Genomic DNA, 27,607 nt, shown 5'->3' with positions numbered 1-27,607 from the left:
TTGCTGTAAAAAAGTGTCTGGGTAGTCACTAGTAGGACAAAAAAAACTGAAGTTGGTAATCTGCCTGTTTGTTAAGCCACATTTACACAGGACAAATGTCAAGCAAACGAGGCCCAGCACTTGTCCCTGTGTGTACTCGCTCCCGTGCTGTCACACAGGAGCGAGTATCACTGGCCCGCTCACAGAGCAGCCAGCATAGGGGCAGGGAGGCTGGAGGAGTTTTCACTCCTCACTCTTCCCACGGCCCTCTCCATTCACTTAACAGTAGCCGTTCAGTACTGAACTGCTGCTGTGTACACTGAACAATCATCATTCAGGATTTTAAGCTGCATTAATTACTGTTGCTGCAGGTTGTGCCGTGGGTTTGTATTATTGGACTTTTTGAAATTGTCCAGAGTATAGTAAGCAAACGATGTTTCAATTATGTCTCTGTTCCTTTTCATTAATCTGTTAATAGCGTTAAATGGTTTAGAGGTCTGAATCTCCGGAACATGGATTTACAAAAAGACCTCAAGAGTCAAATTAGGTTCATCATTAGAGTTCATCAATATACTGACTTTTTCCACAATGTGAAGGACCCTTTTTAAAGTAGTGAAGGAGTTGAAAGACTTCATTAACATCTAGTAGAGACTATAATATAATATCATTATGTTCCTAATGCAAAGATCAATTCAGTTATATATTTTCACATGTTTCTATGGTCTGTTAAAGATCCCCTACCATGACATATTTAATAGTTATTTAACTTGCAATAGTGTCAATGGTATCTTTATTATACTTTCTTGTTTCTCAGTTTACCACCGTAAAAAGAAGCAGCTAGAAGGAGCCCGGGTGAGATTACAAAGCACAGAATATAAACTAAGTAAGATCCGGAGTTCTATTATCATGACCGACTACAACCCGAACTACTGCTTTGCTGGGAAAGGAGCTGGTTTAAGTGAATTGAAGGAAGTTCCCCGGAAAAATATCACCTTGCTCAGGTACCACAGGAAAATAGTAATAAGAAGTCAATCGCACTTTTATATAGTTCTGTATGGAAAGGCTTATGTTAAAGCTTAATTTTTAGAATACGCTGCTGAGTGTACATGAGGAATAACATGCTTTCTGGCTGTATATCTGATTCTCCATCCTCTCAGGACTGGTGGATGGAGTTGCTGCTGTACAAAGTATGTTTTGTTCTACAGGCTGTACACAGAGAACTACAGAGATTCTGGTCTATGTCTATTACACATACACACATAACCTCATCCTGGATGAGTGTACAGCAAGATTTAGCAGTATACATGTGTATAAACAGCAGCTCACCTCTCACCATTAGTTCCAGCATTCACATCTCTGTGTGTTTCTCCCTTCCCCTCCTCTATGCATACAGTTCATTGAGCATGATGACTGATTCCCCTGCTCTGCTGTCCTAGTGTCCCCTGTTAGACATATGAGAACAGACAGGGAGAGCAAGGTAGGGGGTAAAGAAGACAGCAATTTAGGGTATATGCACACAGATGTATAAAACATTGCGCTTAAGATTCTCGGATCGAACAGCACATGGACATCCCATCCGAGTGTGGGACACCACACAATAACATATACTATTGTAGTCAGATAATCAGACGAAGACAAGGTATGTTGTCGTTACACAGATTAAAGTCTGAGTAAAAAAAAACCCAAAACATGTGAATATATTCAAATGAATGGGCGCTATTTACGTCTTAGGTTGGGTTCACACAGGGCAGATTTGCTGCAGTTTTGCCGCTGCGTTTGCAGTGCAATGCAGCACAAATGAGTTTTGCCAAAAAAGCTGTTCTCACGGGACGGATTTTTTTCCGCACAGCCGCAGTGCAGAAATGCAACTGCGTCGCGGTTTTAAAAGTTGCAGAATGTTCATTCTTTGGTCTTTTCCGCAGCGCTTTTTTGTCCATAGACCTCTATGGACACAGCCAAAACCACACCAAATACGCGACAAAAAGTAAAAAAGCGCTGCGGAAAAAAACGCGCTGAGCCAATCAGAGGCAGCACTCACTCACCCATTCATGAATTCATAAATGGGTGAGTGAGAGCTGCCTCTGATTGGTGAGGGCTGTGACTAATCAGAAGCAGCTCATTCAGCAGGCGGCGATTTTAAATCCCCGGCTGCTGAATACTACTCAGAGCAGTTCAGGAGAACTGCTGGCGGCCGCGGCTGAACTCCGTCTGCCGGGACCAGGTGAGTATATATTTTTTTTTTTTTTTTTTACACATTTCTGGATGAATTTCAGGGAAGGGCTTATATATTTAAGCCCTTCCCGAAAATTCATCGTGAGATTGCCCGCAGCGCATTGCTTTCAATGGAGCCAGCTGTATTGCCAGCTCCATTGAATTCAATGCGCTGGACAGCGCTGCACTGCTCCGGCCCGTTTCTATTGAAACGCGGCTAGGAGTAGTTTTTTCGGGCGATTTTTTTTTTTGGCCCCGGTCACGCGATTTGCGGATGCGCATCTGTCATGCGATACGCAAATCGCAGGAAAAAACGCCCGTGTGACTAAGGCCTAATAGGAACCATCATTGTTAGCTCTCAGTGGATAAAAGTCTGTCCTGGTGATGTGATGGACACACAGGTGGATATCATCACATTACAATTATCAGAGCTGTATCTTGTAACAAGCACTGTAGCTGTCTATAGAAGTTATCAGGAAAGCCAATCCGGTGTCAAAAATGTCTGTGTTCAGAACACCCCTTTAAAAAGTTAACACATAACACCTTTACTTTCTTCTCACTAGAGCCCTTGGTCATGGTGCCTTTGGTGAGGTTTATGAGGGACTAGTGGTTGGCATTTCTGGAGACCCCAATCCTTTGCAAGTAGCTATCAAGGTCAGTATGTGTTGATACACTTTTATATTATTTCATACAATCATTTAAGAGGAAAAATCTTGTAGAAACTTTTAGGATTAAAGGAATTGTACCTGAATTTCAAGTTATTCCCCCTCATAGGGGATTCTCATTGTTGAAGCACCCCAGCAGTGATAGGAGAGCAGAACATGGTACTTCTGTTTTCAAGATCCTCACAGCATAGCAAATCCCTTATCCTTGGGTGCAACTGCATCGGACAACACACTGACACCTAACCATGTACTATCCAATATATAGGCCCGTACATTGACATGCATTTGCATGTCCTAATTCCCATCCATGATACAAGCAAGAATAGAACATGCAATGAGTTTTTTCATGTGGCTCATCTGTCCATGTGAAAAATGGCAGCCCCCGTATGTTATAAGGGGGCTGCCGTGAATTACCATGGACAGCACACAGAGCCAAATACACAACGGTGCTGCCTCAGCTAATAAAACCACTATCACTAGATAATTGATAGTGTTATAACACCAGGGTCTAAAATTGTATTCTATTCAATACGGATTCAGTAAAACTTTATTTAAAATTAGAATGACAAGGTCATATAGGAAATCATGATCTATTATTTGTTGCAGGATGTTTGAGACTATAGATGGAGAGGCAATAAATACTAGATCGGTAGAAGTCTCTTCCCTAGTCTCTTGTTTCCTCAGCCACAAAACTGTGGCTTGAATGGAACAATAAATGGATGGCAAAAAAGCAGCTATATTTAATGGGGTATTCCTGTAAGGGGGCTTTTTTTTTCAAGTTTTCCCCCATCCATCTATTGATCCCTTCCCCCCTCATCTATTGAGGGGGGAAGGGACTTGTTATATGTATAGCGCTAACTTATTCCGCAGCACTTTCAGGTAATTTTTTATTACCCAAGCTGGGTACTCTACCGACCTCGGAGGAATGGTAGGCTTGTACTCACAAGCTTCAGGTCGTGAATGAGAGCTTAAGACTGAATTCTGCTGCCTTAACACCCTGCGCCACATGAGGACCCTCAATAAGTTTTGCAATGTTAGCAAACAAGGAAGTGGAAAATATGCTATAGTGATGTAATGAGTTAGTGGCATCAGAACCTCCTATCTCAAGTGGTTTGCACTGTGGTGGTATCAAGAAACACCATGCAAAGCCTAATTATCGGTTTAGGATGATTTAGTGGATCCTGCATTGAGCAGGAGGTTGGACCCGATGACCTTGGAGGTCCCTTCCAACTCTACCTTTCTATGATTAATTACTATGTTTCCCATGAAGCCCCCATTCTCAATGTATGTCACTGCTCTCCTGTAAATATTCTGGTATAACATATGGTGGACAGAGATGCATTTTTAGGGAAGAAATGTGAAAACTTCTCTTGTAAAGATGCCCACTGAATGATTGCAGCTAATAACCACTATGAATATACAGTGCAGCACAGGAGATTTTTATATACGTTCACAGTATTTTACAATCTGCATATATTTAGGTACATTACGAAGGATTCACGGATTAAGCTTTATTGGCCGCTTGAGTTTACCAAATGAGATCATTGATGGACTTCTTGGGACATGGCTGAGTCCGTCTTTGAATTTTGGCTATCTTATCTTGTCATGTGACACACCCGGGACCCTTCCAGTTAAACTGTTTCCATGTGACACTTAATTGGCCTGTGAAGAACAAATAACCCCATTATACAAAAGGTCATTATACTGGACAATCTGACTGCAGCTTCTATTCTCCAGATACACAACTACAATTCAGTAAAGACCATCAAAGCTCGTTTCCTACTGGCAGAACCAGGATATGGTTTTTGCTGAAGCGCAAATTGGGTTAGGATGTGCGTTCTGTTTAATGTTGCAAACATCATGTGATTTTCAACCACCCCACCCAAAGGTCACAGCACTTCATAATGCAGAGCTGTTCTGTCCACTTAGCATGTTAATATATATGGCTTCAAGCATTGGTGCACATAGAAGAGCCAAGTCCCATAACAGAGATCAACCTGAACCCCCGTTATGGTTCCAGGTTTTGCCACCCAGCACAGCAGGGCCTGGTGTTTGTTTCTCTTCCTACAACCCTTGGGACAACTTCCTATTCCCTAGTTTGCTAATGATACAGTTCCTCTAGAGAGGGGAGTCATGCATAGAACAACAAAAGGATTTCGGTGTAGGAATAATGGTAACTCGTGAGAAGCCACTTCTAAAATATTCATGCGGCAGCCTACTGTTCTCTCTGAGAGTGTGCATGTGTATATATATGTAAAACACTACTATATTAGGACCTCTGGATATGTTTTGTAATGCACATGGCTTTAAGGCTTCGACAATAACTTCTTATTCTTGTAGACTCTGCCAGAAATCTGCTCGGAGCAGGATGAAATGGACTTTCTTATGGAGGCACTTATAATCAGGTAATGATTATGGTACTAAACTCCCACCCACCTCCCTTCTTTGGGAGCTACCATAGGCTCCCATATTCCGACCAGGAAGATAGTTCCTGAACTATCTTTCCTGGCTGACGTAAAAGAGCCCGGCCGAAATGCACACCGTATGCACTATCTTGGCCGGCCGGGCACTTTTACGCCACGGGAATAAATTCCCCCTCCCTCCCTATTTTTTCCAACTCCCATAGCAATCTTTGGGAGCTCCATGTGATTTTCGTCAAAAGGTCATGGCCTATCTTTTGACGCTGCCAAAAAAAAAATCGCAGTCCATTGGCGATTTTTAGATGCGATTTTTCCTCGCAGCTAAAAATTGCCCATGTAAATGAATAGGTTGGAATCCAATGCTTTACATGGTCGCGATTCTCCGGTGGCGTTTTCTCACAGCTATCAGCTGCGAGAAAATGCTCGTCTGAATGAGGCCTTAGGCTACTTGCACAAACCCATTGAAATCAATGGGTTCTATTCTCTGCATATTGCATGTGGCAAATTCTTCATGTGCAAATACATCCCTGTGAATAAGCCCTTTGGCTGCAGGGTACGGATGTGGCTGCAGCCCTGTACTTGCACCCCTGCCTCTATCAGATCAAGTGGCAACTCTGTTCTAAATCTGTGACTTTTCTCATTTTGTTTGGCTACAAAACTTTGATTCATTGGTTTATATTGGATATTGATCGCCATCTAGTGTCTCAACTGCATAACTCAACTGATAATGGAAGTTCCATTTTAAATGCAGTTAAATACATTTTTGTATACGTTTTTCAATAATTATTGTTCATGACATGTAAACTAGACACATCATGAGCGATTGGTGGGGACTCAGTCACTGAGACTCCTATTCATCACGAAAACCAGCGGAGCCTCGGTTCCCCAGTTTCCCTAGACAGGGTTTCAGATGTTCAGTGACTCTGCAATTAAGTGATTGGGAATTACAGAAATCGCCAAAGCAGTCACACAGATTCCCATAATTGCTGTTCATTTCAATAAAGAATGACCAGACATGCACATCTACTGCTCCACGGAAAAACAGAGAATGGCATTGCATGTATTCTCAGGATTTTGGTGTACCAGGACCTAGATCTCCACCAATCACATGTACCATAAAAGTTCATAGTGGGATTTTGTCGTAAACTGTACAAGGTGATTCAAAAGTTAGGTAACCACATATAAATGTGTTGTATGTTATACTGTAGTCAAGATGTGGTTGTGTGCCATACATCATCAATTGGTCTTAGTGCATCGAGTGCACAATATAGCATGTCAGAACCCAATACACTGAGACCCTGACAGTGAATGAGGTCTGGTGGGAAGCAGGCACTGTGAAGGGGAGAAGCCGTCTGCAGCATAGAACAGCTTCTTCTTCACAGCACCAGGAACAGATCTGCTGTGATCGGCGGAGAGGAATAACACCAGCATAGGTGGGACAGAGCAGCGGGGCAGAGGAGAACTAAGTAGGGTTAAAAATTAATAAACCATAAAACAAACATTTATTAATACAGTGTTATATGTTTAGAGCTGTGCCTGCAATAGAGAAAACAGGGCTGGCACAGCTGGAGCTCCCTCTTCTGCTATGTAGTAAGGTGAAAACTGATTTCTCAGCCCTGTCTTCACCCAGCTGCATAGCAGAATTGGAGTTTTGAAGTTGAGATGTACAGAATAGGCTAATAAAAGTTATTGCAAAAATGCTTAGAATCACCTATTCTAAAATGTAAATGACAGTTACACTGTCTTACTGATGTGTTCTGTAATAGTCTGTGAAGCATAGCTCTTTCCTGTCATCCGCATACAGTAAATTCAGTCACCAGAATATTGTGCGCTGTATTGGAGTAAGCCTGCAGACCCTCCCACGTTTCATTCTACTCGAGCTCATGTCTGGTGGAGATATGAAAACCTTCCTTCGGCAAAACCGGCCACTGGTGGTGAGTTCATGCTAACAAAGTCTACTTTCCAATTGGCATTAAAGCATGCTTTAGAGTATAGCAGTCGGCTAACTAAACATGATAAATGATGTGCAGATATTTGCAGTGTATCTTAATAATTTACACAAGTATGGGCATGATTATCAAGGACGCACGGCAGCAATCTGGACAAAGTACTTTAATATGTACCCCATACTGAATCTGACACTCCAAGAGAATTATGGCGCATAGTGAGGTAGAAAAACCTAAGTAAAAGAATCTACCTAAATTACAGCAATTCAGATGTGGAAATTCAGCTTGGACATTAATGAAATCATGAAATGGGATCTTAAGGCCATATAACATATTACTATTCTGTGATATTAGTGATGTATGTTCACACGTCGCTGATTTGCTGCGGATTTTGTTGCAGATTTCTGTGTGGATCTGCAGAAGATTTTATCCTTTCAAATGAATTTAAATTGAAGGGATGAAATATGCTGCAGACATGCGCCAAAATCCACTACGTGTAAGGCTGTATTTATACAGGTGATTTTTTTTATCTGATTGCGAGGAGGACAGAACTCTTACTGGAAAAAAAAAACATTGTTTTTAATTTGTTAATACACATCAGTGATTTTTCTCTTTGGGCGGCAATCTGGGATCAAAAAAATCACAGCATGTCCTATTTTTCTGCGATTCTGCAGAAAGAATTGCCGTTATTTTCTATGGAAGAGTGAAAAAAAACCGCATCATACTCACATGCTATGAGATTTGAATACAAGTATAATCCATTTTTTAAGTATTGACACCACATGTGATTTTTGTTATTTGACGTGAGTGAAATTGTGCATAAGGGCCCCCACCCACTTGCTTTTTTTTCAAGCGATTGTCAATGGGACATTTTTTAATGTTAAAAACGCTTTGCAAGTTGGTGCGTTTTTAACATTAGAAAGTCCCACTGACAATCGCATGAAAAAAAAGCAGCAATATAGCATGAAAAAAGGCAAGCTATAACGCGTGAAAAAAACGCAAGTGTGCAGGAGCCCATATGGCATGAAAAAAAAACAAGCTATAACGCGTGAAAAAAAGGCAAGTGGGTGGAAGCCCTAAATCTTACTTTTTTTTTTCAAACGTATCGTTCACACAGTAAAATCACAGGTGAAACTGTCAGTTTTTCACTGACCTACATGGCACTTATCCATATAAATACAACCTGAGGGCTTATTTACATGAGCGTATATCGGCCAGTGTTTTCACTGCCAGCTGATATACGCTTCCATCTGAGCAGTCCCCCCTCCCCCTCACCGGCTCTTTGCCTCTCTCCTCCACTCCGGATGTTTGCAATGGGAGTGGGCAGGACGGGTGCGGAGCTAAGCTCCCGCACCCTCCCCGCCCCTTGTCCGCAGCCAGCAATGAGAGTGGGTGGGACAGAGCTAAGCTTAGCTCCGCCCCATCCCCTCCCATTGCAAACGCCGGAGTGGAGGAGAGAGATCGAGAGTCGGTGAGGGGGAGGGAAGGAGGCACTGCTCAGACGGAAGAATATATAGGTCGGCCGTGAAAGCGCCGGCCGATATACACTCGATTAAATAACCCCTGAAGCCCAATGTTTGCAGGCAGATCAGTTTCCGCATGCGGGAGCCCGTTGCGGAATACCGCCCTGCTGTGACGGAGGATCAGCCTGGTCTTCTGTGTGCTGTCCGCCTCTTTTATTTTTTTCACTGTAGATGTGTGCGGAAGTTCCGACCGGCGCGCCGCCACACATGGGCAGTGGAGCTTGTTTTTTCTTAAACTTCTGCTTTACCGCAGATTCTGCAGCCCGTCCGCAGTGTCAGCTGAAATGAAGCATGCTGCGATTTGTTTTCCAGACCAAAAGGTCCACAAAACAAATCTGCATGCTTTAATTCCAGTGCGGACGCCCATGCTTTCCTATGGGCGGCTTGAATTGCAGATTGAATTTCGCAATTCAAATTTGCCCGTGGACATTGGGCCTAAGGTTGGTTTCAGGCAAGCGTACTGTAACACGTCCGTAAACAGATCTGTAGTACAGACGTGTTATAGATGACATTACAATACAAATCTATGTCATTAGTATTTTATCAGTCTTCGCCAGTATATTTTATTTAGAAAACAATACAATACGTAGGCAAAAACACAAAAATAAGTCATGCTGTTTTTTAAGCAGCTACAGTGAAAAAATCTGGCCCTGTGAATAGACAGATTTACATTACAGTCTACAAAACACGGACTAAATACACTCATATGACATTAGCCAAAGAGTTGCTTCCGAACACCACGAGGCATGATTATAATTACAAGGATATTTGTCTAGTGAAGAAAAACAACTCATTATAAGCTGTATTTTTTTATTCACTGCTGTGCGTTGCTCTGTAAGGCCTCGTTCACACGAGCGTGCTTTTCTGCAAGCATATGTGCATGAAAAAAAATGCACTCCTCGCTCTTCGGAACACGCATGAACGGGCAAAGTTTGCGCATGACACTTTGCCCGTTTACTGGAGCCTCTGCTCCACGAAGGTCCCCTCATCACTGAACACTGTGATATCACTGTCACAGTGTTCAGTGATGAGGGGAATGCAGCAGGGGCAAAAGAATCCCCTGCCACAACTGTGACAGCTGTGGCAGAGGATCACAATGTTCTCCTGTTGTTTTCAATGGGGCTACCACTGCTGCCGGTGGCCCCATTGAAAGCAATGGGATGTAGGCAACCACTGCAGTATTTTTCGGGGAAGGGCTTTAAATATAAGCCCTTCCCTGAAAATCATCCCTAGCTTGTGTAAAAAATAAAAAATATATATACTCACCTCTCCACTGCTGGTGCGTCCTCATGCTTGGCTCCCCAGGACTGTACTGAAGTTCTTTCAGCAGGCGGGGATTTTAAAAATTCAATGATTGGCTGAGCACTGTAACCTATCACAGGCAGCGCTCAGCTGTCATTCAATGAATGGTTGAGCGCTGCCTGTGATTGGCTGAGCGCTCAGCCAATCAGACACAGCCCTTTCTGGAGGCAGAGATTTTAAATCCCTGCTTGCTGAAAGAACTTCAGTACAGTGCTAAGCACCAGCAGCGCCGTAGAGGTGAATATATATTTTTTACATTTTTTACACAAGCTAGGGCTGATTTTCTGGGAAGGGCTTATGTTTAAAGCCGTTCCTCAAAAATCACTGCAGTGGTTGCCTGCATCCCATTGCTTTCAATGGGACTGCTGGCAACAGCGGTGGCCCCATTGAAAGAAACGAGAGAACACTGCAGTCCTCTGTGACAGCTGTGACAGGGGATTCGTTACTCCCCGCAGGGAGTCCCCTTGTCACTGAACACTGTGACTGTGCTGTCACAGTGTTCAGTGATGAGGGGATTCTCCACAGGGAATAGTTGCACGCAGCACGGATCTTTCCACAGCATTGATGTCCTATCTTTTGCAGGTGCGTGGATTTGCACACCTGCAAAAGATGGACATGTGAACAGTGAACACGTCATTGGGAACCAATGGTTCTAATAGTCACACTGTTTTGTGCGCTTGTGTGAACGAGTCCTAACTGTAAAAACTGGCAGAAGTGTTTAAACATTTTTCTAGATTACTTTCACACGAGCCCTTACGCTAGTTTCAGATCAGTGTATTGTAACACGTTGATAATATGGATCTGTATTACAGATTACAACAGTGTGTCATCAGTATTTGATCTGTATTTGCCTCCATTGTTACTCTCCTTGGTTTTATTAACTGTTGGGTAAATGCTGATCTATATTGGCCCAGTAGCCAATAATACTAACACAGAGGCAAAAATGGAACAAATAGGTCATGCTACATTTTTTAAAAATGGCTGTGAGAAATACAGCCATGTGAATAGATACATAAATTGACAATAGCTCTGTATTACGGTCCACAAAACACTGAACAAATACGCTCATCTGAAAGCGGCCTTAGGCTTAGGTGTTCACACCTTGCTGATTTGCTGCAGATCTGCAGGATATTTAACCACTTCAGTTTGAATTCAATTAAAAAGGGTGAAGATCCGCACCAAAATCAGCCAATTGTGAACCCACCATTAGGATGAATTCGCATGTACCAGATGTGGATTTCCATGTGGATTTGTGCACAGAGAATCCACAGCAGATTACAGTATCACCCATTTAGATGAGAGTTGAACAAATCTCATCCACATACTGCAGAATCTTTCTGCACAGATATTGACCTGCCATGCAGATTATTAAATCCCCAGTGTGTCACTCTCTGCTGTAGATGTGGATTTCATCCCTTTCAATGCAGCACAATCCACATATAACATACGCCAATTTTGCTGCAAATTTCCAATTGACGTTTATGCACCAGTTGCGCATCTCATCTAAGAGTTGCAGAGTCTAAGATCCAAGGGTAAATGAAGAAGTATCCAGCAAGAATCTATCTGGTTGTTATCTTTTAAACAGATTCTAATTTCATCCATTTGTGTCTCAGAATCAGCCATCATCCTTAACAATGACAGACCTGCTGAACATGGCCAGAGATATTGCCTGTGGGTGCAAATACCTAGAGGAGAACCATTTCATTCACAGGTACATAGGGAACGGGACTAAGTGGCATTATAATGTGGTAAACATGAAAATAAAGAATACCATTCATAAAATTCATACAGTATCAAATCAAAGCATGCGGAGGATCCTTCCTTGCCTCACTCTCTATTTGGAGAGAGGGATTTGCTAAGAACAGTGCTATCAGAGGTGTATCTTGACGTTCATGGGCCCTAATGCAAAATCTGAAATTTGGCCTGTCACTTACAATGTGCGATTTATACTACTGGTGTCATTTTATGTGAGAGTGGGATATTTGGACCCTTTAAAAGGCTTGGGCTACATCCTTGAGTGCTATACAATGTCCATATAAAAGTACCATTCAACAGCCAAAGAAGTAGACTGGGATAGACATCATACACTACCAAAAACCAGCACCATACACTATCCAAATACCAAATCTATATAGTGTACATAATAACAGTGATATACAGTGCCTAAATATGCTTCCAACCTACCTACTGTAATCATGCCACCTTTCATGCTGACACCTTTGGTTCCAACAGGTCACTTAAAGGGGTTTTACCAAAACTGCAAGTTATTCCCGACCCATAGGATAGGGTATAACTTGCTGATTGGTGGGGTACTCACTGCTGAGACCCCTGCTAGTCTTCAGAACAGGACTTCAGTGTCCAGCTCTGACTGTCACTGTGGGGGTCATTTCCACCGCCGTAGTGACGTTACTGTGAAAGCACCACTGACTGAGTATGTGCGATGAGTGCACCATTCAATTCAATGGAGCTGAACCAGATACTCAAGCAGATGTTGCTCGGGTATCTTGGCAGCTCCATTGACAGTGAATTGAGCACTAGTATGGATAGGGAATAACTTGCAATTTTGGTACAACCCTTTAAAGTAGTTAAGAGAGGAGTCTAAAATGGGTTAGGGCCCATGGTCACACAGCGATAATAGAGGACTGTGAATTACAAAAGACCTGAGGCAATTGCCCCTTCCACCCCTAGGAGACTATAAACTTCTATGCATATTATTTGGAAGTGTGAGGAATATGAAATATACAATATCGGAGTACACTGAGATTTTTTAACCAAATCATAACCTTTCTCCACTAGGGATATTGCAGCCAGAAATTGCCTTTTGACATTCTCCGGTACCGGACGTGTAGCCAAAATAGGTGACTTTGGAATGGCTCGAGACATTTATAGGCAAGTGTCACAATGCTTTCATTGTACAGGGTGTTTCAAATGTTTGCGCCAGCAAGAATATCTTCAGAACAAAAAGATACAAGTAGGAAACTTTGTAGAACTTTTAGATGGGTGGGGAAAACTTTTATGCACTATGGTGTAACCACTTGTATGTCTTGAGGATCCTTATGACATTTGGCTGACACGCCATGCTCCAACGCCAGTACCTGGTGCTTTTATGTGAACTCTTCATGAAAACAACTAGCACAGCTGTTGGCAGTTAGGAGTTGGAATCACAAGCCGTACAACCAGTTCTCAGTTTGTCCTGGACACAACCAGTTTCCCGGAACTTCTGCATCAGTTTCCTATCCGTTTCCTGACAGTTTATGTGCTCAATGGCTGTCTTCACAAGAACTCTTGTTTGACAGCTTCGGCGACTTCAAGTGTTCTTCTTTTACCGACCATCAGGATGATCTGAATTCTGTCCTGGATTGTTTATGGCATCTTCTGGTACCTGAAAAGACATGCGATTACGGTTTTACACACCAGATAATTCTATTAATACTCGACACAACATCATCCATAACTTGAAAATGGTTGCAGTTATTAAAAAGTGACCACACCTATCAATTTCTGATTCAACCCTTTAGTTATGTATTTCATGACCCCTCTCCATTAGAGTTTATTGGGCTGAATCAAAGATGGCTATCACCAATCTTGACAGGCACCACCATTGTGCCAAAACGTTTTCCTCCACCCATCTAAGCGTTCTACAAAGTTGCCTTGGTAAATCTCCACTTGATGGTCCTCATACTTATGATCCATTTATTCATGAATGATTTATAACTGATGGCAGGTGGTTGGTGCTAGTTTACTTGCTTGTTGTGTTATATTTCTCCAGAGCCAGCTATTACCGTAAAGGAGGGAGAGCGATGTTGCCTGTAAAATGGATGCCCCCTGAGGCTTTCCTAGAGGGGATCTTCACTTCTAAGACTGATACATGGTAATATAACAATGAGAAGTTTTCAGGGTGTAACTTTGGTGGTGACAGCAATATATAAAACAAATTAAATACTAATATTGGCCTTCAAGATTTTCACATCTTTCTAATGTCTTCCTAGGTCCTTTGGCGTGTTGCTTTGGGAGATCTTTTCATTAGGTTACATGCCGTACCCATGCAAAACTAACCAAGAGGTACTGGAGTTTGTCACAAGTGGCGGACGCATGGATCCCCCGAAGAACTGTCCCGGACCAGTGTGCGTGTGATATTGTTCTAGAACTGATTTATTCCAGTTATATCTATAAAATAATAGACTAAATGAGATGCCCAATAAGATAGTGTTAGCTGAAAATGGATCTATATGGACTGTAGCTCTTGGCATTGGAGGGCCAAGTGGACCACCAGGATTAGGTGGGGCCTGTTAGGAAGTGTGGTATTTTCACGCAATATATGGAACTGGGTTCCATAAACAGAGGCTGGGCAGACATCTGTCTGGGATGATTTAGTGATCCTGCATCGAGCAGGGGGTTGGACCCGACGACCCTGGAGGTCCCTTCCAACTCTACCTTTCTATGATTCTAAGATTTTAGTGCATTATCAAATTCGGTTCCTATTTTATGATTAGTGTAGTTTTGTTGAACATGATAGACTTCACTACTTTGGCACAGCAAAACTGTATCGGGTACAGGAATAATTTTAAAGAACTATTTGTATTTACTAAGCTGCTCTAACCCGAGCAAATCCATTTTTCTGATGCCTCTAATGGCCCTTTTATCCTTCTGATTCTTGCTGGGTTGTAGGAATCTGAACGATAGTTGTTCAGTGTAAATGCCTGCACGATCTGAATGGCAAACGATAATTCAATCGTCATTTGATCGTGCCAGCACAAAAATCAAATGATGATTGGCTTATGTAAACAAGGCAGTTGTTCAACTATGAATGACTGCCTGTTTACTGATAATGGAGGTGGGCGGGCCGGTAAGGATCCGTGGCCTGCTCTGCCGCAATTCACTAAGCAATAATTGCTCCTGTGGGAAAACACAGGAGCGATTATCTCGGGGGTGGCTGTTGGGTGCTTTTGCACCCAACAGTTGTCCCATATAAAAGGGCCCTAAAACACCAATTTGGACTTTTGAGTTTATTCGAATTTGCCTAAATGAGATTAATACCAGCACTGCTGATGTAAAATATACTTTACTGTATATAAAACAATAGCTGTAAACAGAATTTGCTTCATTTAATGTATTTACTTCTTATTTCAGTTATCGAATTATGACACAGTGCTGGCAGCATGCACCAGATCACCGGCCCAACTTCTCTACCATCCTGGAGAGAATAATCTACTGCACCCAGGTATAAATGTCATCAAGCAGCTACTTTGTCAGATAAGAGTTCTGTTATGTGTTTTCAGAACTATCACAAGCTTATGCTGACTCCCAACATCCACTTACAGACATGTGAAGGAAGATTTATCATAATTGGGGCAAAGTATAAGTGGAGCAGTTGCCCAAAGTAACCAATCACATTTTTGCTTTGATGTTTCCAAGGGCTTTCGGAAAATGAAAGCAGATACCTGACTGATTGTTATGGGCAACTGCTCCACTTTTGATAAATTTCAAGCCCGTTTTGCCTCTCCTATGAAGTATAGGTTTTCCTGCTGATAATTGGAAGAGATGATGTCCTCAGCATCTCCCACCTTGACTACTGCAACATCCTTCTCTGTGGCCCCTATCCAACAATTTTGCACCCCTCAAATTTACCCCCCAATTCTACTCTCCAGTTAATCAATATTGCGTCCTTTGGACGTGCAACCTCAATAACATAAATCAAAGGCACAACTGTGCAAAAGGAAACAAAAACTAAAGGGGAATGCTCTCCCTATCGTCCCCTAACCCGGGAGGGGGCCCTGCCTACTCGGCAGTCCGACCGCGCTGATAAGTGCGAGCCTGCACTCGAACCTGGGCCACTGACCAGTCCCTCACTGGGGGCCCTAGCACAAAACAAAAGGAGAAACAAAACCAAACAGTAAAGAACTTAGCTTCAAATGAAGAGCTTCCACCACTCTGTGTTGCTCCGCCGCTGTCCAACATAGGACTGAAGTGAATCATTGACCAGCACAGGAGTAACAGTTAGCACTGCTTAAATAGGAGCAGTGCTACTTAGCACCAGGTGCTGACTGACATCAATGTTGCAACCACCACACCTCTCAGCTCCAGGAGAAGTAGGAATGCTGCTAAACCCTGGTCTGGCCTGAAAGCAAGGTGGGAACCTCAGAACGGCTGCAACAATCAACATGTTCCCATGTTACTCTTCTGCCAATCCCTTAATTGGCTATCCAATTCTCTGCAAGTTCAGCTCAAAATACCACATTACTAATGATATACAAGGCTGTGCTCAACCTGACCTCTCCATAAACCTGCCCTAATTTCCCAATTGCTCCCCACATGTAACCACTGCACCTTGCAAAATTTCTTTTTGCTCTCCACTTGTCTTTTCCTCACATTACTGACCCCAGGATTTCTCCCATGCATCCACAGTAATCCGAAACTCACTTCCCCAAACACTCAGAATCTCCCCCACCTTCGATGTAGCACAGCACAGGAACAGACACCGCATAGCGTGTTCGTACAGCGACTCTTGGTCCTGTTTTCCCATCTTCTTTGGCTTGACAAAGAGCTCTCTCCTGAAACATTGCCTCAACCTCTACTGTATACATTAAGAGCTTTTCCAAGAAATTGTCAGTATTTATTTGTATTATATTCAAAGTATGTTCTGTATTGTGTTACATTGAGGAGTCCATGATGGCGTAACCCCTGGATTTGCTCCATACCAAGCCTTAACTAGGGAGTGCTACCACTTCTGTTTGTTGCTCTCCCCCACCTTTAAAAGTTTCAAAAGCAACTAGGGCACGAAAAAGAAGCCAGGCACAACCTAGGGTACTTTTACATGGGCCAGCTATTGGCCGGAAAATTGCTCAAACAAGCGATTTTGACTGATTGCTGTTCCTTGTTAAGGACAAATGTCATGCTTAAGCACCGGATACTCATCTCATATAAAAGTATTCTTATTCACACAATACTCAAGCAACATTCAGGCCTTCTATAAAAACTTAGGTAGGCTCAAACAGAAAACAAGATGGCTTCCGAAAGAGGCAATATCAACTACCTTGCTTAAAAGCATGTATTTTTGTGTGTACAAAAAAGAGAGGGGCCCCAAAGCAAAAAATTAAAGAGAGGCAATGATTATAGTGCCAGGTTCTGACGTTCAGGACACAAAGATCTGGTGTTTGTTTTCCCTTCCACTGCTTTTTAGTGGCCCTTGAGCAAATCCTCGAACCCCTTGTTTGCTAACAATGCAGCCTCTCTGCAGAGGATAGTTCTTGACACTCAATTGCAAAGGAATGGAACCAACTAGGATTGGATCAACTGTCTCCAAGGGCCCCTTAACAGCCATTTCTGTGGTATGTACGCTCTTATTTGTGCCCATTGATAAGTAATAGAGATGAGCGAGCACCAAAATGCTCGGGTGCTCGTTACTCATGACGAAATTTTCGCGATGCTCGAGGGTTCGTTTCGAATAACGAACCCCATTGAAGTCAATGGGCGACCCGAGCATTTTTGTATATCGCCGATGCTCGCTAAGGTTTCCATTTGTGAAAATCTGGGCAATTCAAGAAAGTGATGGGAACGACACAGCAACGGATAGGGCAGGCGAGGGGCTACATGTTGGGCTGCATCTCAAGTTCCCAGGTCCCACTATTAAGCCACAATAGCAGCAAGAGTGCCCCCCCCCCTCCCAACAATTTTTACTTCTGAAAAGCCCTCATTAGCAAAGTGTCCCTGCGCAGCCTTCAGCTGCCCTCATGCCACACCACCCTCATGTCTATTTATAAGTGCGTCTGCCATGAGGAGGAACTGCAGGCACACACTGCAGAGGGTTGGCACGGCTAGGCAGCGACCCTCTTTAAAAGGGGTGGGGCGATAGCCCACAATGCTGTGCAGAAGCAATGAGAAATATAATCCTGTGCCACCGCCATCAGGAGCTGCACACGTGGGCATAGCAATGGGGAACCTATGTGCCACACACTATTCATTCTGTCAAGGTGTCTGCATGCCCCAGTCAGACCGCGGTTTTTTATAAATAATCACAGGCAGGTACAACTCCGCAATGGGAATTCCGTGTGCACCCACAGCATGGGTGGCTCCCTGGAACCCACCGGCTGTACATAAATGTATCCCATTGCAGTGCCCTGGACAGCAGAGCTAACGTCAGATTAAATGCAGGTGGGCTTCGGCCCACACTGCATGCCCCAACCTGACCGGGGTTTTTAATTCATAGATACAGGCAGGTACAACTCCCTATTGTGAAGTCCCTGTGGACCGACAGCATGGGTGGGTGCCAGGAAGCCACCGGCGGTACATAAAGATATCCCATTGCATTGCCCATCACAGCTAAGGTAATGTCATGTTTAATGCAGGTGAGCTTCGGCCCACACTGCATGCCCCAGTCAGACTGGGGTTCTTTAGAAGTGGACACATGCAGTTACAACTCCGTGTGGACCGACAGCATGGGTGGCTCCCTGAAACCCACCGGCGGTACATAAATATATCCCATTGCAGTGCCCATCACAGCTGAGGTAATGTCATGTTTAATGCAGGTGGGCTTCAGCCCACACTGCATGCCCCAGTCAGACTGGGGTTCTTTATAACAAGACACATGCAGTTACAACTCCGTGTGGACCGACAGCATGGGTGGGTGCCAGGAAGCCACCGGCGGTACATAAATATATCCCATTGCAGTGCCCAGCACAGCTGATGTAACGTCAGCTTTAATGCAGGTGGGCAAAAAATTTATTGGATTACACTGTAGGCGAGGGCCCCAAAAAATTGGTGTACCAACAGTACTAATGTACGTCAGAAAAATTGCCCATGCCCAACCAAGAGGGCAGGTGAAACCCATTAATCGCTTTGGTTAATGTAGCTTAATTTGTAACTAGGCCTGGAGGCAGCCCAGTTAAAATAAAAATTGGTTCAGGTGCAAGTTTCAACACTTTAATGAGCATTGAAACGTATAAAAATTGTTTACAAAAAGTATATGACTGAGCCTTGTGGGCCTAAGAAAAATTGCCCGTTCGGCGTGATTACGTCAGGTTTCAGGAGGAGGAGCAGGAGGAGGAGGATGAATATTATACACAGATTGATGAAGCTAAAAGGTCCACGTTTTTGATGGTGATAGAGAACAATGCTTCCATCAGCGGGTGCAGCCTACGTATTGTTTAGGTATCGCTGCTGTCCGCTGGTGGAGAAGAGAAGTCTGGGGAAATCCAGGCTTTGTTCATCTTGATGAGTGTAAGCCTGTTGGCACTGTCGGTTGACAGGCCGGTACGCTTATCTGTCATGATTCCCCCAGCCGCACTAAACACCCTCTCTGACAAGACGCTAGCCGCAGGACAAGCAAGCACCTCCAGGGCATACAGCGCAAGTTGAGGCCACGTGTCCAGCTTCGACACCCAGTAGTTGTAGGGGGCAGAGGCGTCACGGAGGACGGTCGTGCGATCGGCTACGTACTCCCTCACCATCCTTTTACAGTGCTAACGCCGACTCAGCCTTGACTGGGGAGCGGTGACACAGTCTTGCTGGGGAGCCAGAAAACTGTCAAAGGCCTTAGAGAGTGTCCCCCTGCTGTGCTGTACATGCTGCCTGATATCCGCGCCTCCCCTGCTACCTGGCCCTCGGAACTGCGCCTTCTGCCACTAGCGCTGTCGGATGGGAATTTTACCATCAGCTTGTCCGCCAGGATCCTGTGGTATAGCATCACTCTCAAACCCCTTTCCTCTTCGGGTATGAGAGTGGAAAGGTTCTCCTTATACCGTGGGTCGAGCAGTGTGTACACCCAGTAATCTGTAGTGGCCAGAATGCGTGTAACGCGAGGGTCACGAGAAAGGCATCCTAACATGAAGTCAGCCATGTGTGCCAGGGTACCTGTACGCAACACATGGCTGTCCTCACAAGGAAGATCACTTTCAGGATCCTCCTCCTCCTCCTCAGGCCATACACGCTGAAAGGATGACAGGCAAGCAGCATCGGTACCCTCAGCAGTGGGCCAAGCTGTCTCCTCCTCATCCTCCTCATGCTCCTCCTCCTCCTCCTCAATGCGCTGAGATATAGACAGGAGGGTGCTCTGACTATCCAGCGACATACTGTCTTCCCCCGCCTCTGTTTCCGAGCGCAAAGCGTCTGCCTTTATGCTTTGCAGGGAACTTCTCAAGAGGCATAGCAGAGGAATGGTGACGCTAATGATTGCAGCATCGCTGCTCACCATCTGGGTAGACTCCTCAAAGTTTCCAAGGACCTGGCAGATGCCTTCCAACCAGGCCCACTCTTCTGTAAAGAATTGAGGAGGCTGACTCCCACCGCTGTGCTGCCGTGCCGCGCGACACCGACTGCTGGCAACGTGCTGCTGCTGACACATCTTGATTGCGAGACAGAGGTTGCGTAGGAGTAGGAGGAGGAGGGTGGTTTAGTGGAGGAAGCATACACCGCCGCAGATACCACCACCGAGCTGGGGCCCGCAATTCTGGGGGTGGGTAGGACGTGAGCGGTCCCAGGCTCTGACTCTGTCCCAGCCTCCACTAAATTCACCCAATGTGCCGTCAGGGAGTTATAGTGGCCCTGCCCGCCTGTGCTTGTCCACGTGTCCGTTGTTAAGTGGACCTTGGCAGTAACCGCGTTGGTGAGGGCGCGTACAATGTTGCGGGAGACGTGGTCGTGCAGGGATGGGACAGCACATCGGGAAAAGTAGTGGCGACTGGGAACTGAGTAGCGCGGGGCCACTGCCACCATCATACCCTTGAAAGCCTCCGTTTCCACAACCCTATACGGCAGCATCTCCAGGCTGATAAATTTGGCTATGTGCACGTTTAACACTTGAGCGTGTGGGTGTGTGGAGGCGTACTTGCGCTTGCGCTCCAACACTTGCGCTAGCGACGGCTGGATGGTGCGCTGAGAGACATTGGTGGATGGGCCGAGGACAGCGGAGGTGAGGGTGTGGGTGCAGGCCAGGAGACGGTAGTGCCTGTGTCCTGAGAGGGGGGTTGGATCTCAGTGGCAGGTTGGGGCACAGGGGGAGAGGCAGCGGTGCAAACCGGAGGCGGTGAACGGCCTTCGTCCCACCTTGTGGGGTGCTTGGCCATCATATGTCTGCGCATGCTGGTTGTGGTGAGGCTGGTGGTGGTGGCTCCCCGGCTGATCTTGGCGCGACAAAGGTTGCACACCACTGTTCGTCGGTCGTCTGCACTCTCAGTGAAAAACTGCCAGACCTTTGAGCACCTCGGCCTCTGCAGGGTGGCATGGCGCGAGGGGGCGCTTTGGGAAACAGTTGGTGGATTATTCGGTCTGGCCCTGCCTCTACCCCTGGCCACCGCACTGCCTCTTCCAACCTGCCCTGAAGACCTGTCCTTGCTCCCCCTCTGAAGACCTGTCCTCAGTAGGCGTAGCAAACCAGGTGGGGTCAGTCACCTCATCGTCCTGCTGCTCTTCCTCCGAATCCTCTGTGCGCTCCTCCCTCGGACTTACTCCAATTACTACTACCTGAGTGATAGACAACTGTGTCTCATCGTCATCGTCCTCCTCACCCACTGAAAGCTCTTGAGACAGTTGCCGGAAGTCCCCAGCCTCATCCCCCGGACCCCGGGAACTTTCCAAAGGTTGGGCATCGGTCACGACCAACTCCTCCGGTGGGAGAGGATTCGGAACCATTGCTGCCCATTCTGGGCAGGGGCCCGAGAACAGTTCCTGGGAGTCTGCCTGCTCCTCAGAATGTGTCATTGTAATGGAGTGAGGAGGCTGGGAGGAAGGAGGAGCAGCAGCCAGAGGATTCAGAGTTGCAGCAGTGGACGGTGCAGAACTCTGGGTGGTCGATAGATTGTTGGATGCACTTTCTGCCATCCACGACAGGACCTGCTCACACTGCTCATTTTCTAATAAAGGTCCACCGCGTGGACCCATTAATTGTGAGATTAATGTGGGGACGCCAGAAACGTGCCTCTCTCCTAATCCCGCAGCAGTCGGCTGCGATACACCTGGGTCAGGAGCTCGGCCTGTGCACACACCCTGACTTGGGCCTCCGCGTCCTCGCCCGCGTCCACGTCCTCTAGGCCTACCCCTACCCCTCAGCATGCTGTATTACCAGTAGTGTAGAAACAGAACGCTGTAATTAAATGTGCCGCTTATTGGCCTGTGGTTGGAGGCTGACTTCGCTTACGGAACGCACAGCAGAGCCAGGAAAGAATTTTGCGCAAGCCTGCTGTAACACTTAGCTGGCTGCGTATGAATTAGGACAACTACCCCCAGCAGAGACGCAGTACAGTCAGGACGGTCACAGGCAGCCCAAATAGATTTTTTTTCCCAAATTTTTTTGGAAAAGCCCACTGCCTATATAGACTGTATATGTCTTTCACTGTCCCTGCCTCACCACCACTGCTGGCCCTGGACTATGTAAAATTACTGCAGACTGTTTCCCTCTGGACAGGATGACAGCGGTGATGTAAGAGGCAACACAGAGCCAGGAAAGAATTTTGCGCAAGCCTGCTGTAACACTTAGCTGGCTGCGTATGAATTAGGACAACTACCCCCAGCAGAGACGCAGTACAGTCAGGACGGTCACAGGCAGCCCAAATAGATTTTTTTCCCAAATTTTTTTGGAAAAGCCCACTGCCTATATAGACTGTATATGTCTTTCACTGTCCCTGCCTCACCATCACTACTGGCCCTGGACTATGTAAAATTACTGCAGAACGCAATGCTCTGGACGCAATGCTCTGCACGGCCGATATACAAAAAAAATGTGCAACACTGCAAAAAGCAGCCTCAACAGTACTGCACACGGTCAGATGTGGCCCTAAGAAGGACCGTTGGGGTTCTTGAAGCCTAAAATCAATCCTAAACTCTCCCTATAGCAGCTCCGGCATCAGCAGCACTTTCCCTGATCTCTGTCAGAATGCATCTGTGGCGAGCCGCGGGAGGGGACGATTTATATACTTGGGTGACACCTGATCTCGCCAGCCACTCACTGCAGGGGGGTGGTATAGGGCTTGAACGTCGCAGGGGGAAGTTGTAATGCCTTCCCTGTCTTTCTATTGGCCAGAAAAGCGCGCTAACGTCTCAGAGATGAAAGTGAAAGTAACTCGAACATCGCGTGGTGCTCGCCTCTAGTAACGAGCATCTCGAACACTCATCTCGTTCGCTCATCTCTAATAAGTAACCTACAGTTCATTAAGCAGTAACAAAACTTTTAATTGCCTGTTCAGGGTCAAATTCCTTGAGACTGAAAGTTTGGTGGCATTAGAAAGAGAGTTGCCCCGGAAAAGAAGCAAAACGAGAGGCATCTTGGAGATGAGATGCCGCAAGGAGAATCAAAGGTTATTTCTAGATTTAGGAAGATTTTGAAGAGTAGAACGTTGCAGGGTTTCCGAAGGGTTTGTGAATTAGAATTTAGGAGTTAGTACTCCTTTGTAATTGGAATGTTCACAATATATGAAAACAAACTGTAAATTACTTAATAGAGGCAATGCAAAATCTAGATGGATTTTTGAGATTTCAAAATATGTGTAAATTGAAGATGTTTTCAGTTTCTACCAGAACGTGTCCACATGACCTCTTGGGCACTTAGCTCATAATTCAACCTAAAGAATATACCCTATAACCACCAGTGTTCCTATGTTTCAGGATCCAGATGTCGTCAATACTGAGCTCCCTGTAGAAAGTGGACCACCTCCAGAAGATGAAGGAAGTACAATAATGCGACCAAGCAGCTGTACTGAGATGACACCCCTAGTAGGCAACGCATCTCTTCCTCCTTTGTTGGACGCACAAACCATGGAAAGCAAACTGGGAGATCTTCCTCAGGAGTTACTGGTTGAAAACTTAGCAGGCTGGAACATCTCATCACCAGGCTTACAGTGTGTTACAGAAACCCCAGAAGGTTCATGGGTCCAACCAAACCCAAACTCAGTTACAGAGACAAAATCCCTAATGTCCCACAAACTAAAGAACAAGTCTAAAAATCTTTGGAACCCAACATATGGCTCCTGGGTAATGGAAAGTACCTGCTAAATTGCTTTTAACATCCTAGTATACCTGCTGGGGTGTGAAGACTCAGGTTTGAACCTTGGGACTGTGGGACCTGACCCTCCACATGCCAGAATTTTCAGCATTTCCAAAGAAAACTCAGCGCACCCTCAAACGTATTTCACATATGTTGGATGAAAGGAAAATAACCTCAGACATTTCCAGTAAACGCTGTGAATTATATTTGTAAAGAGAGTTACAAAGACTTTACAGGCTAGTAGATTGGACTTTGACCTCACTTCTCAGTCATATTATATATACATATATATTTTTATTCCTATTTTTGGGTGATTGTGATTTGAATGGTTTGATTATACAGAAATTCTGTGTGTGAAATGCAACTTTCTTATATTTGCATCTACTGAAATGTTGTAGTAACAGACCTTAAAATAATGGACATCCAGGACTAAAGAGCTTCACATCCCAGAAGACAACTGCTTTTTATGAGAACTTTCTCAAAAGGTAATACCAATCAACACTGGAGGAAGGACACATTTGAAAACTATGGCCCAAGATGCTGTAAAAATATTTTATACCTTCTAGGCCATCAATCAGATTCTGACTCAAGCATTTTTTGGGATGGAAGCTATGTAGTAGCTGACATACTTTTCCATCTAAAATCCAAATATATCTGCCATCAATATGAATTCTTTTGCTATTCTCTTCTAAAAGTTGCTAAAAATGTTACTACTTCGTTATACCCATTTCTGGATAAGTGGGCGACAGCCAATATTGCTACTATTACAGCCTCTACAGGAGCTGTCAGAGCTTTACTAGAGTTTTGATTGGCATTTACTGCTTTATACCAAGTGACAATAGAACTCTCTGAATAGGGTCTGTAGGTGATGCACATCCTAGGGAACCTTTTCCACCCGAAGGTGGCATTATACAAATTCTTCAACTAAAGATGTATTTAAGGCAATAAAGTAGTGATTTCCTTTTTTTCAGTCTCTGAATGCACCGTAGTACAAGATAACAGAAATGGTCAGGCTATAACTGCAAGCCCTTTGTCAAGCTGATGTATGAACAAGGTCAACAGTCTAATCAGTGCAAGGGCTAAAGGTCCATTTAGACACAACAATTATCGCTCAAATCTTTGTGTCTAAATGTGCCCATCTTTCAGTTTTCTGCCGAAAAATGGAATTCAGTTCTTCCTGAAATCCGTCATTCAGCAGAAGAGCTGATAAGACGGACTGCACACTGTGCTCTGCAGGAGAAGAGCTGATAACAGCTGATTGCATTGCCTGAGCTGTCAGCCCCACCAGCAAAACAAAGAGAAAGTATTCAGCGAACAGCGGGTGGTCTGTTATCTGAATACAGCTCCAGGTGGCTCACACTCTACTAAGTGGTACTAATATGCATTAGTACCAATTAGTAGTTTATGCAAAAATGATCGCTTAAAAGCCATCTTTTGAGCGATCATCTTTGTGTTTAAATGGGCCTTAACAGTTAAAGGATTGAAAGATTGACAGTTTTAGTGATCATTTTGCATAATGTATTAATGGGCACTAATGCCCATTAGTAAATTATCAGCTCCTTTGTTGTGGCAAGGGATGTCACAGGTTGACGCATGAATACAATGTAATCACCGCTCCTGTTTTCTCGCATGGGCTGCAGAGAGAATACAATGTTATTTCCTGCTCCCATGGAGAAGACAACAGGTGGTCTAAAGGATGGTTTTTAAACTCACCTAAAAATCATCCTTCAGACAAAAACTGCACAATGGGAGCATTTACATGCAATGATTATCGCTCATAAGCCATTGTTTTAACAAATTTTGTGCGATAATCATTGCGTGTGAATGGGCCATGAGCGTTGAGCAAACTTTTTGAGGAAGAAAGATTAAACATAGTGGTTCAGTGGTTAGCACTGTTGCCTTGCAGCAGGTTCAAATCTGACCAAAGATAACATCTGCATGCAGTTTGCATGTCCGCCTTGTGCTTCTTCTCCTTTTACTCCTCCAGAGGAAGAAGAAGAAGACGGCAGTGGTTAGCAGAGTTGCTTTGCAGTGCTGAGATCCTAGGTCCAAATGTGACCAAGGAGATGTTGTCCTTGGTCAGATTTGAACCCAAGACCCCAGTGTGGCTGCAACACAACAGTAATAACTGCTGAGCCACATTAGAGGAGGAGCAGGAACTTTAGAGAGTTTGACCAAAACAAAGCACTTGAGGTCCAAGTTTGCACCAAACTGAACTTTCAGCAAAATTTGACCTGAAACGGGGTTTGACTGTTCTCCTTTGCTCAATACAACTTACAGTCATAACCTGAAACATTGTTGCTACCTTGTATTATGTATTTTTTGAGGCTGAAAAGAAATAAAATTACCAGTTTACTGCATTAAAGATCAATTGAAGAACTTGAATGACATTTACCTCAGGGTGGTCAATAGGAGGATGTAATGCTGCATAACTAGGCAGACTTGCCATTTAGTCTAATAATGCTGAGTGAGAAACCCTAGTAGAGCCTTATGGTTATGCTTCTGCTAAAACTAAAAAAATAACAAACCCACACAATTCCATATTTTAACAAATAAGGAAACGGCTAGATTACTTATATTTAAATGTCATATAACATGGAGACTGAATCCCTCATTCCACGATGAGGAAACTGTACAAAGTCAGATCCAACCCCTATACACCCCACAGGACGAGTCACCCCAGACCTGCGGAAACTGCAAAATAAGCAAGGCACTTCAAGTCTATGGATCTCTGCACAGCCGTAGGGGAACTTTTCATCCTTATAGGAACATTTAGCATGATATCTCTGGAGCAAATGTAAGTTCTGACAAAAGGACTTCAGTTCTGCTCCTCTAGTAACCACACTGCCGCTTATGGAGGCAAAGTTATTTTTTATAAACTAGACATTTAATTTAACTTCTGACTGCTTGTACTATCATCCCATCACTGCCATACTTCCCGGGAGGGACTATTGTTTATCCTCGAACTGCCATAAGTACTTCTTCTGAGCTCAGTGAACTTGGTGGGAATGAGAGCAGAGGAGGCTGGGGAAATCCACTCAGTATTCTCAAAGCTGTGTTCTCTCTGCCTAGATGTCAATATTTTTGCTGCACTAGTTTGGTCAGGACTCAGGGTATAGGCTTAGTAGGTAAAATGGCATCTAAAGGTGGCTATTTCATAGGTTGTAGTAATGTCCATTATACAAGTCTCAATCATGTCACTAGATACTAGAGGAATAAATGGATGACTTTTGGTTTGGCCCACATTTTGGCACCCTTCTTTAATTATTAGCAGTTGGGACAACACAAGGCACATGGCTATGAAACATGCAGCCTGGAATTAACTGCTGATCACATTGATAGAATGAACTATTGTAGCAAAAAATACAATAAAGTCATTTAACTTCATGTGTGTCTGTCTAATTCTATCGTATATTATGATGTGCCAATTACACTCATTGTCAAAAAAAATCATCAAGCGCCTAGATGGAGTTGTCTGAATCGAATGAACAGTTTCCATGTGATTCTAACGTTGATATAAGTAAGTTTTTACAATATCAGAATAAAAGAAGAATTTATTGCTGAAAACGGAACACTTGAGGGGAAGCTC

The 27,607-nt window shown here is 44.4% G+C and overlaps 1 protein-coding gene across 1 annotated transcript in view; it reads left to right on the top strand.

The window, feature by feature from the left end:
• LTK (leukocyte receptor tyrosine kinase) overlaps positions 1–27,379 on the top strand; it is a 188,776-nt gene extending 161,397 nt beyond the window's left edge. Inside the window, exons 20-29 of the mRNA XM_066608299.1 lie at positions 794–980; positions 2,754–2,844; positions 5,196–5,260; positions 7,080–7,209; positions 11,660–11,757; positions 12,843–12,935; positions 13,816–13,917; positions 14,036–14,170; positions 15,177–15,267; positions 23,640–27,379. Of these exons, the coding sequence (XP_066464396.1) occupies positions 794–980; positions 2,754–2,844; positions 5,196–5,260; positions 7,080–7,209; positions 11,660–11,757; positions 12,843–12,935; positions 13,816–13,917; positions 14,036–14,170; positions 15,177–15,267; positions 23,640–24,026 (1,379 nt within the window). The 3' untranslated portion in view covers positions 24,027–27,379. The remainder of the gene's footprint in view (positions 1–793; positions 981–2,753; positions 2,845–5,195; positions 5,261–7,079; positions 7,210–11,659; positions 11,758–12,842; positions 12,936–13,815; positions 13,918–14,035; positions 14,171–15,176; positions 15,268–23,639) is intronic.
• Positions 27,380–27,607: the final 228 nt, after the last annotated feature.

This window comes from Eleutherodactylus coqui, chromosome 6, assembly GCF_035609145.1.
Source record: "Eleutherodactylus coqui strain aEleCoq1 chromosome 6, aEleCoq1.hap1, whole genome shotgun sequence".
In the NCBI taxonomy this organism is placed as follows: domain Eukaryota; kingdom Metazoa; phylum Chordata; class Amphibia; order Anura; family Eleutherodactylidae; genus Eleutherodactylus; species Eleutherodactylus coqui.
The sequence above is the reverse complement of the archived record's forward strand: the minus strand, read 5'-3'. Positions and strand labels throughout refer to the sequence as shown.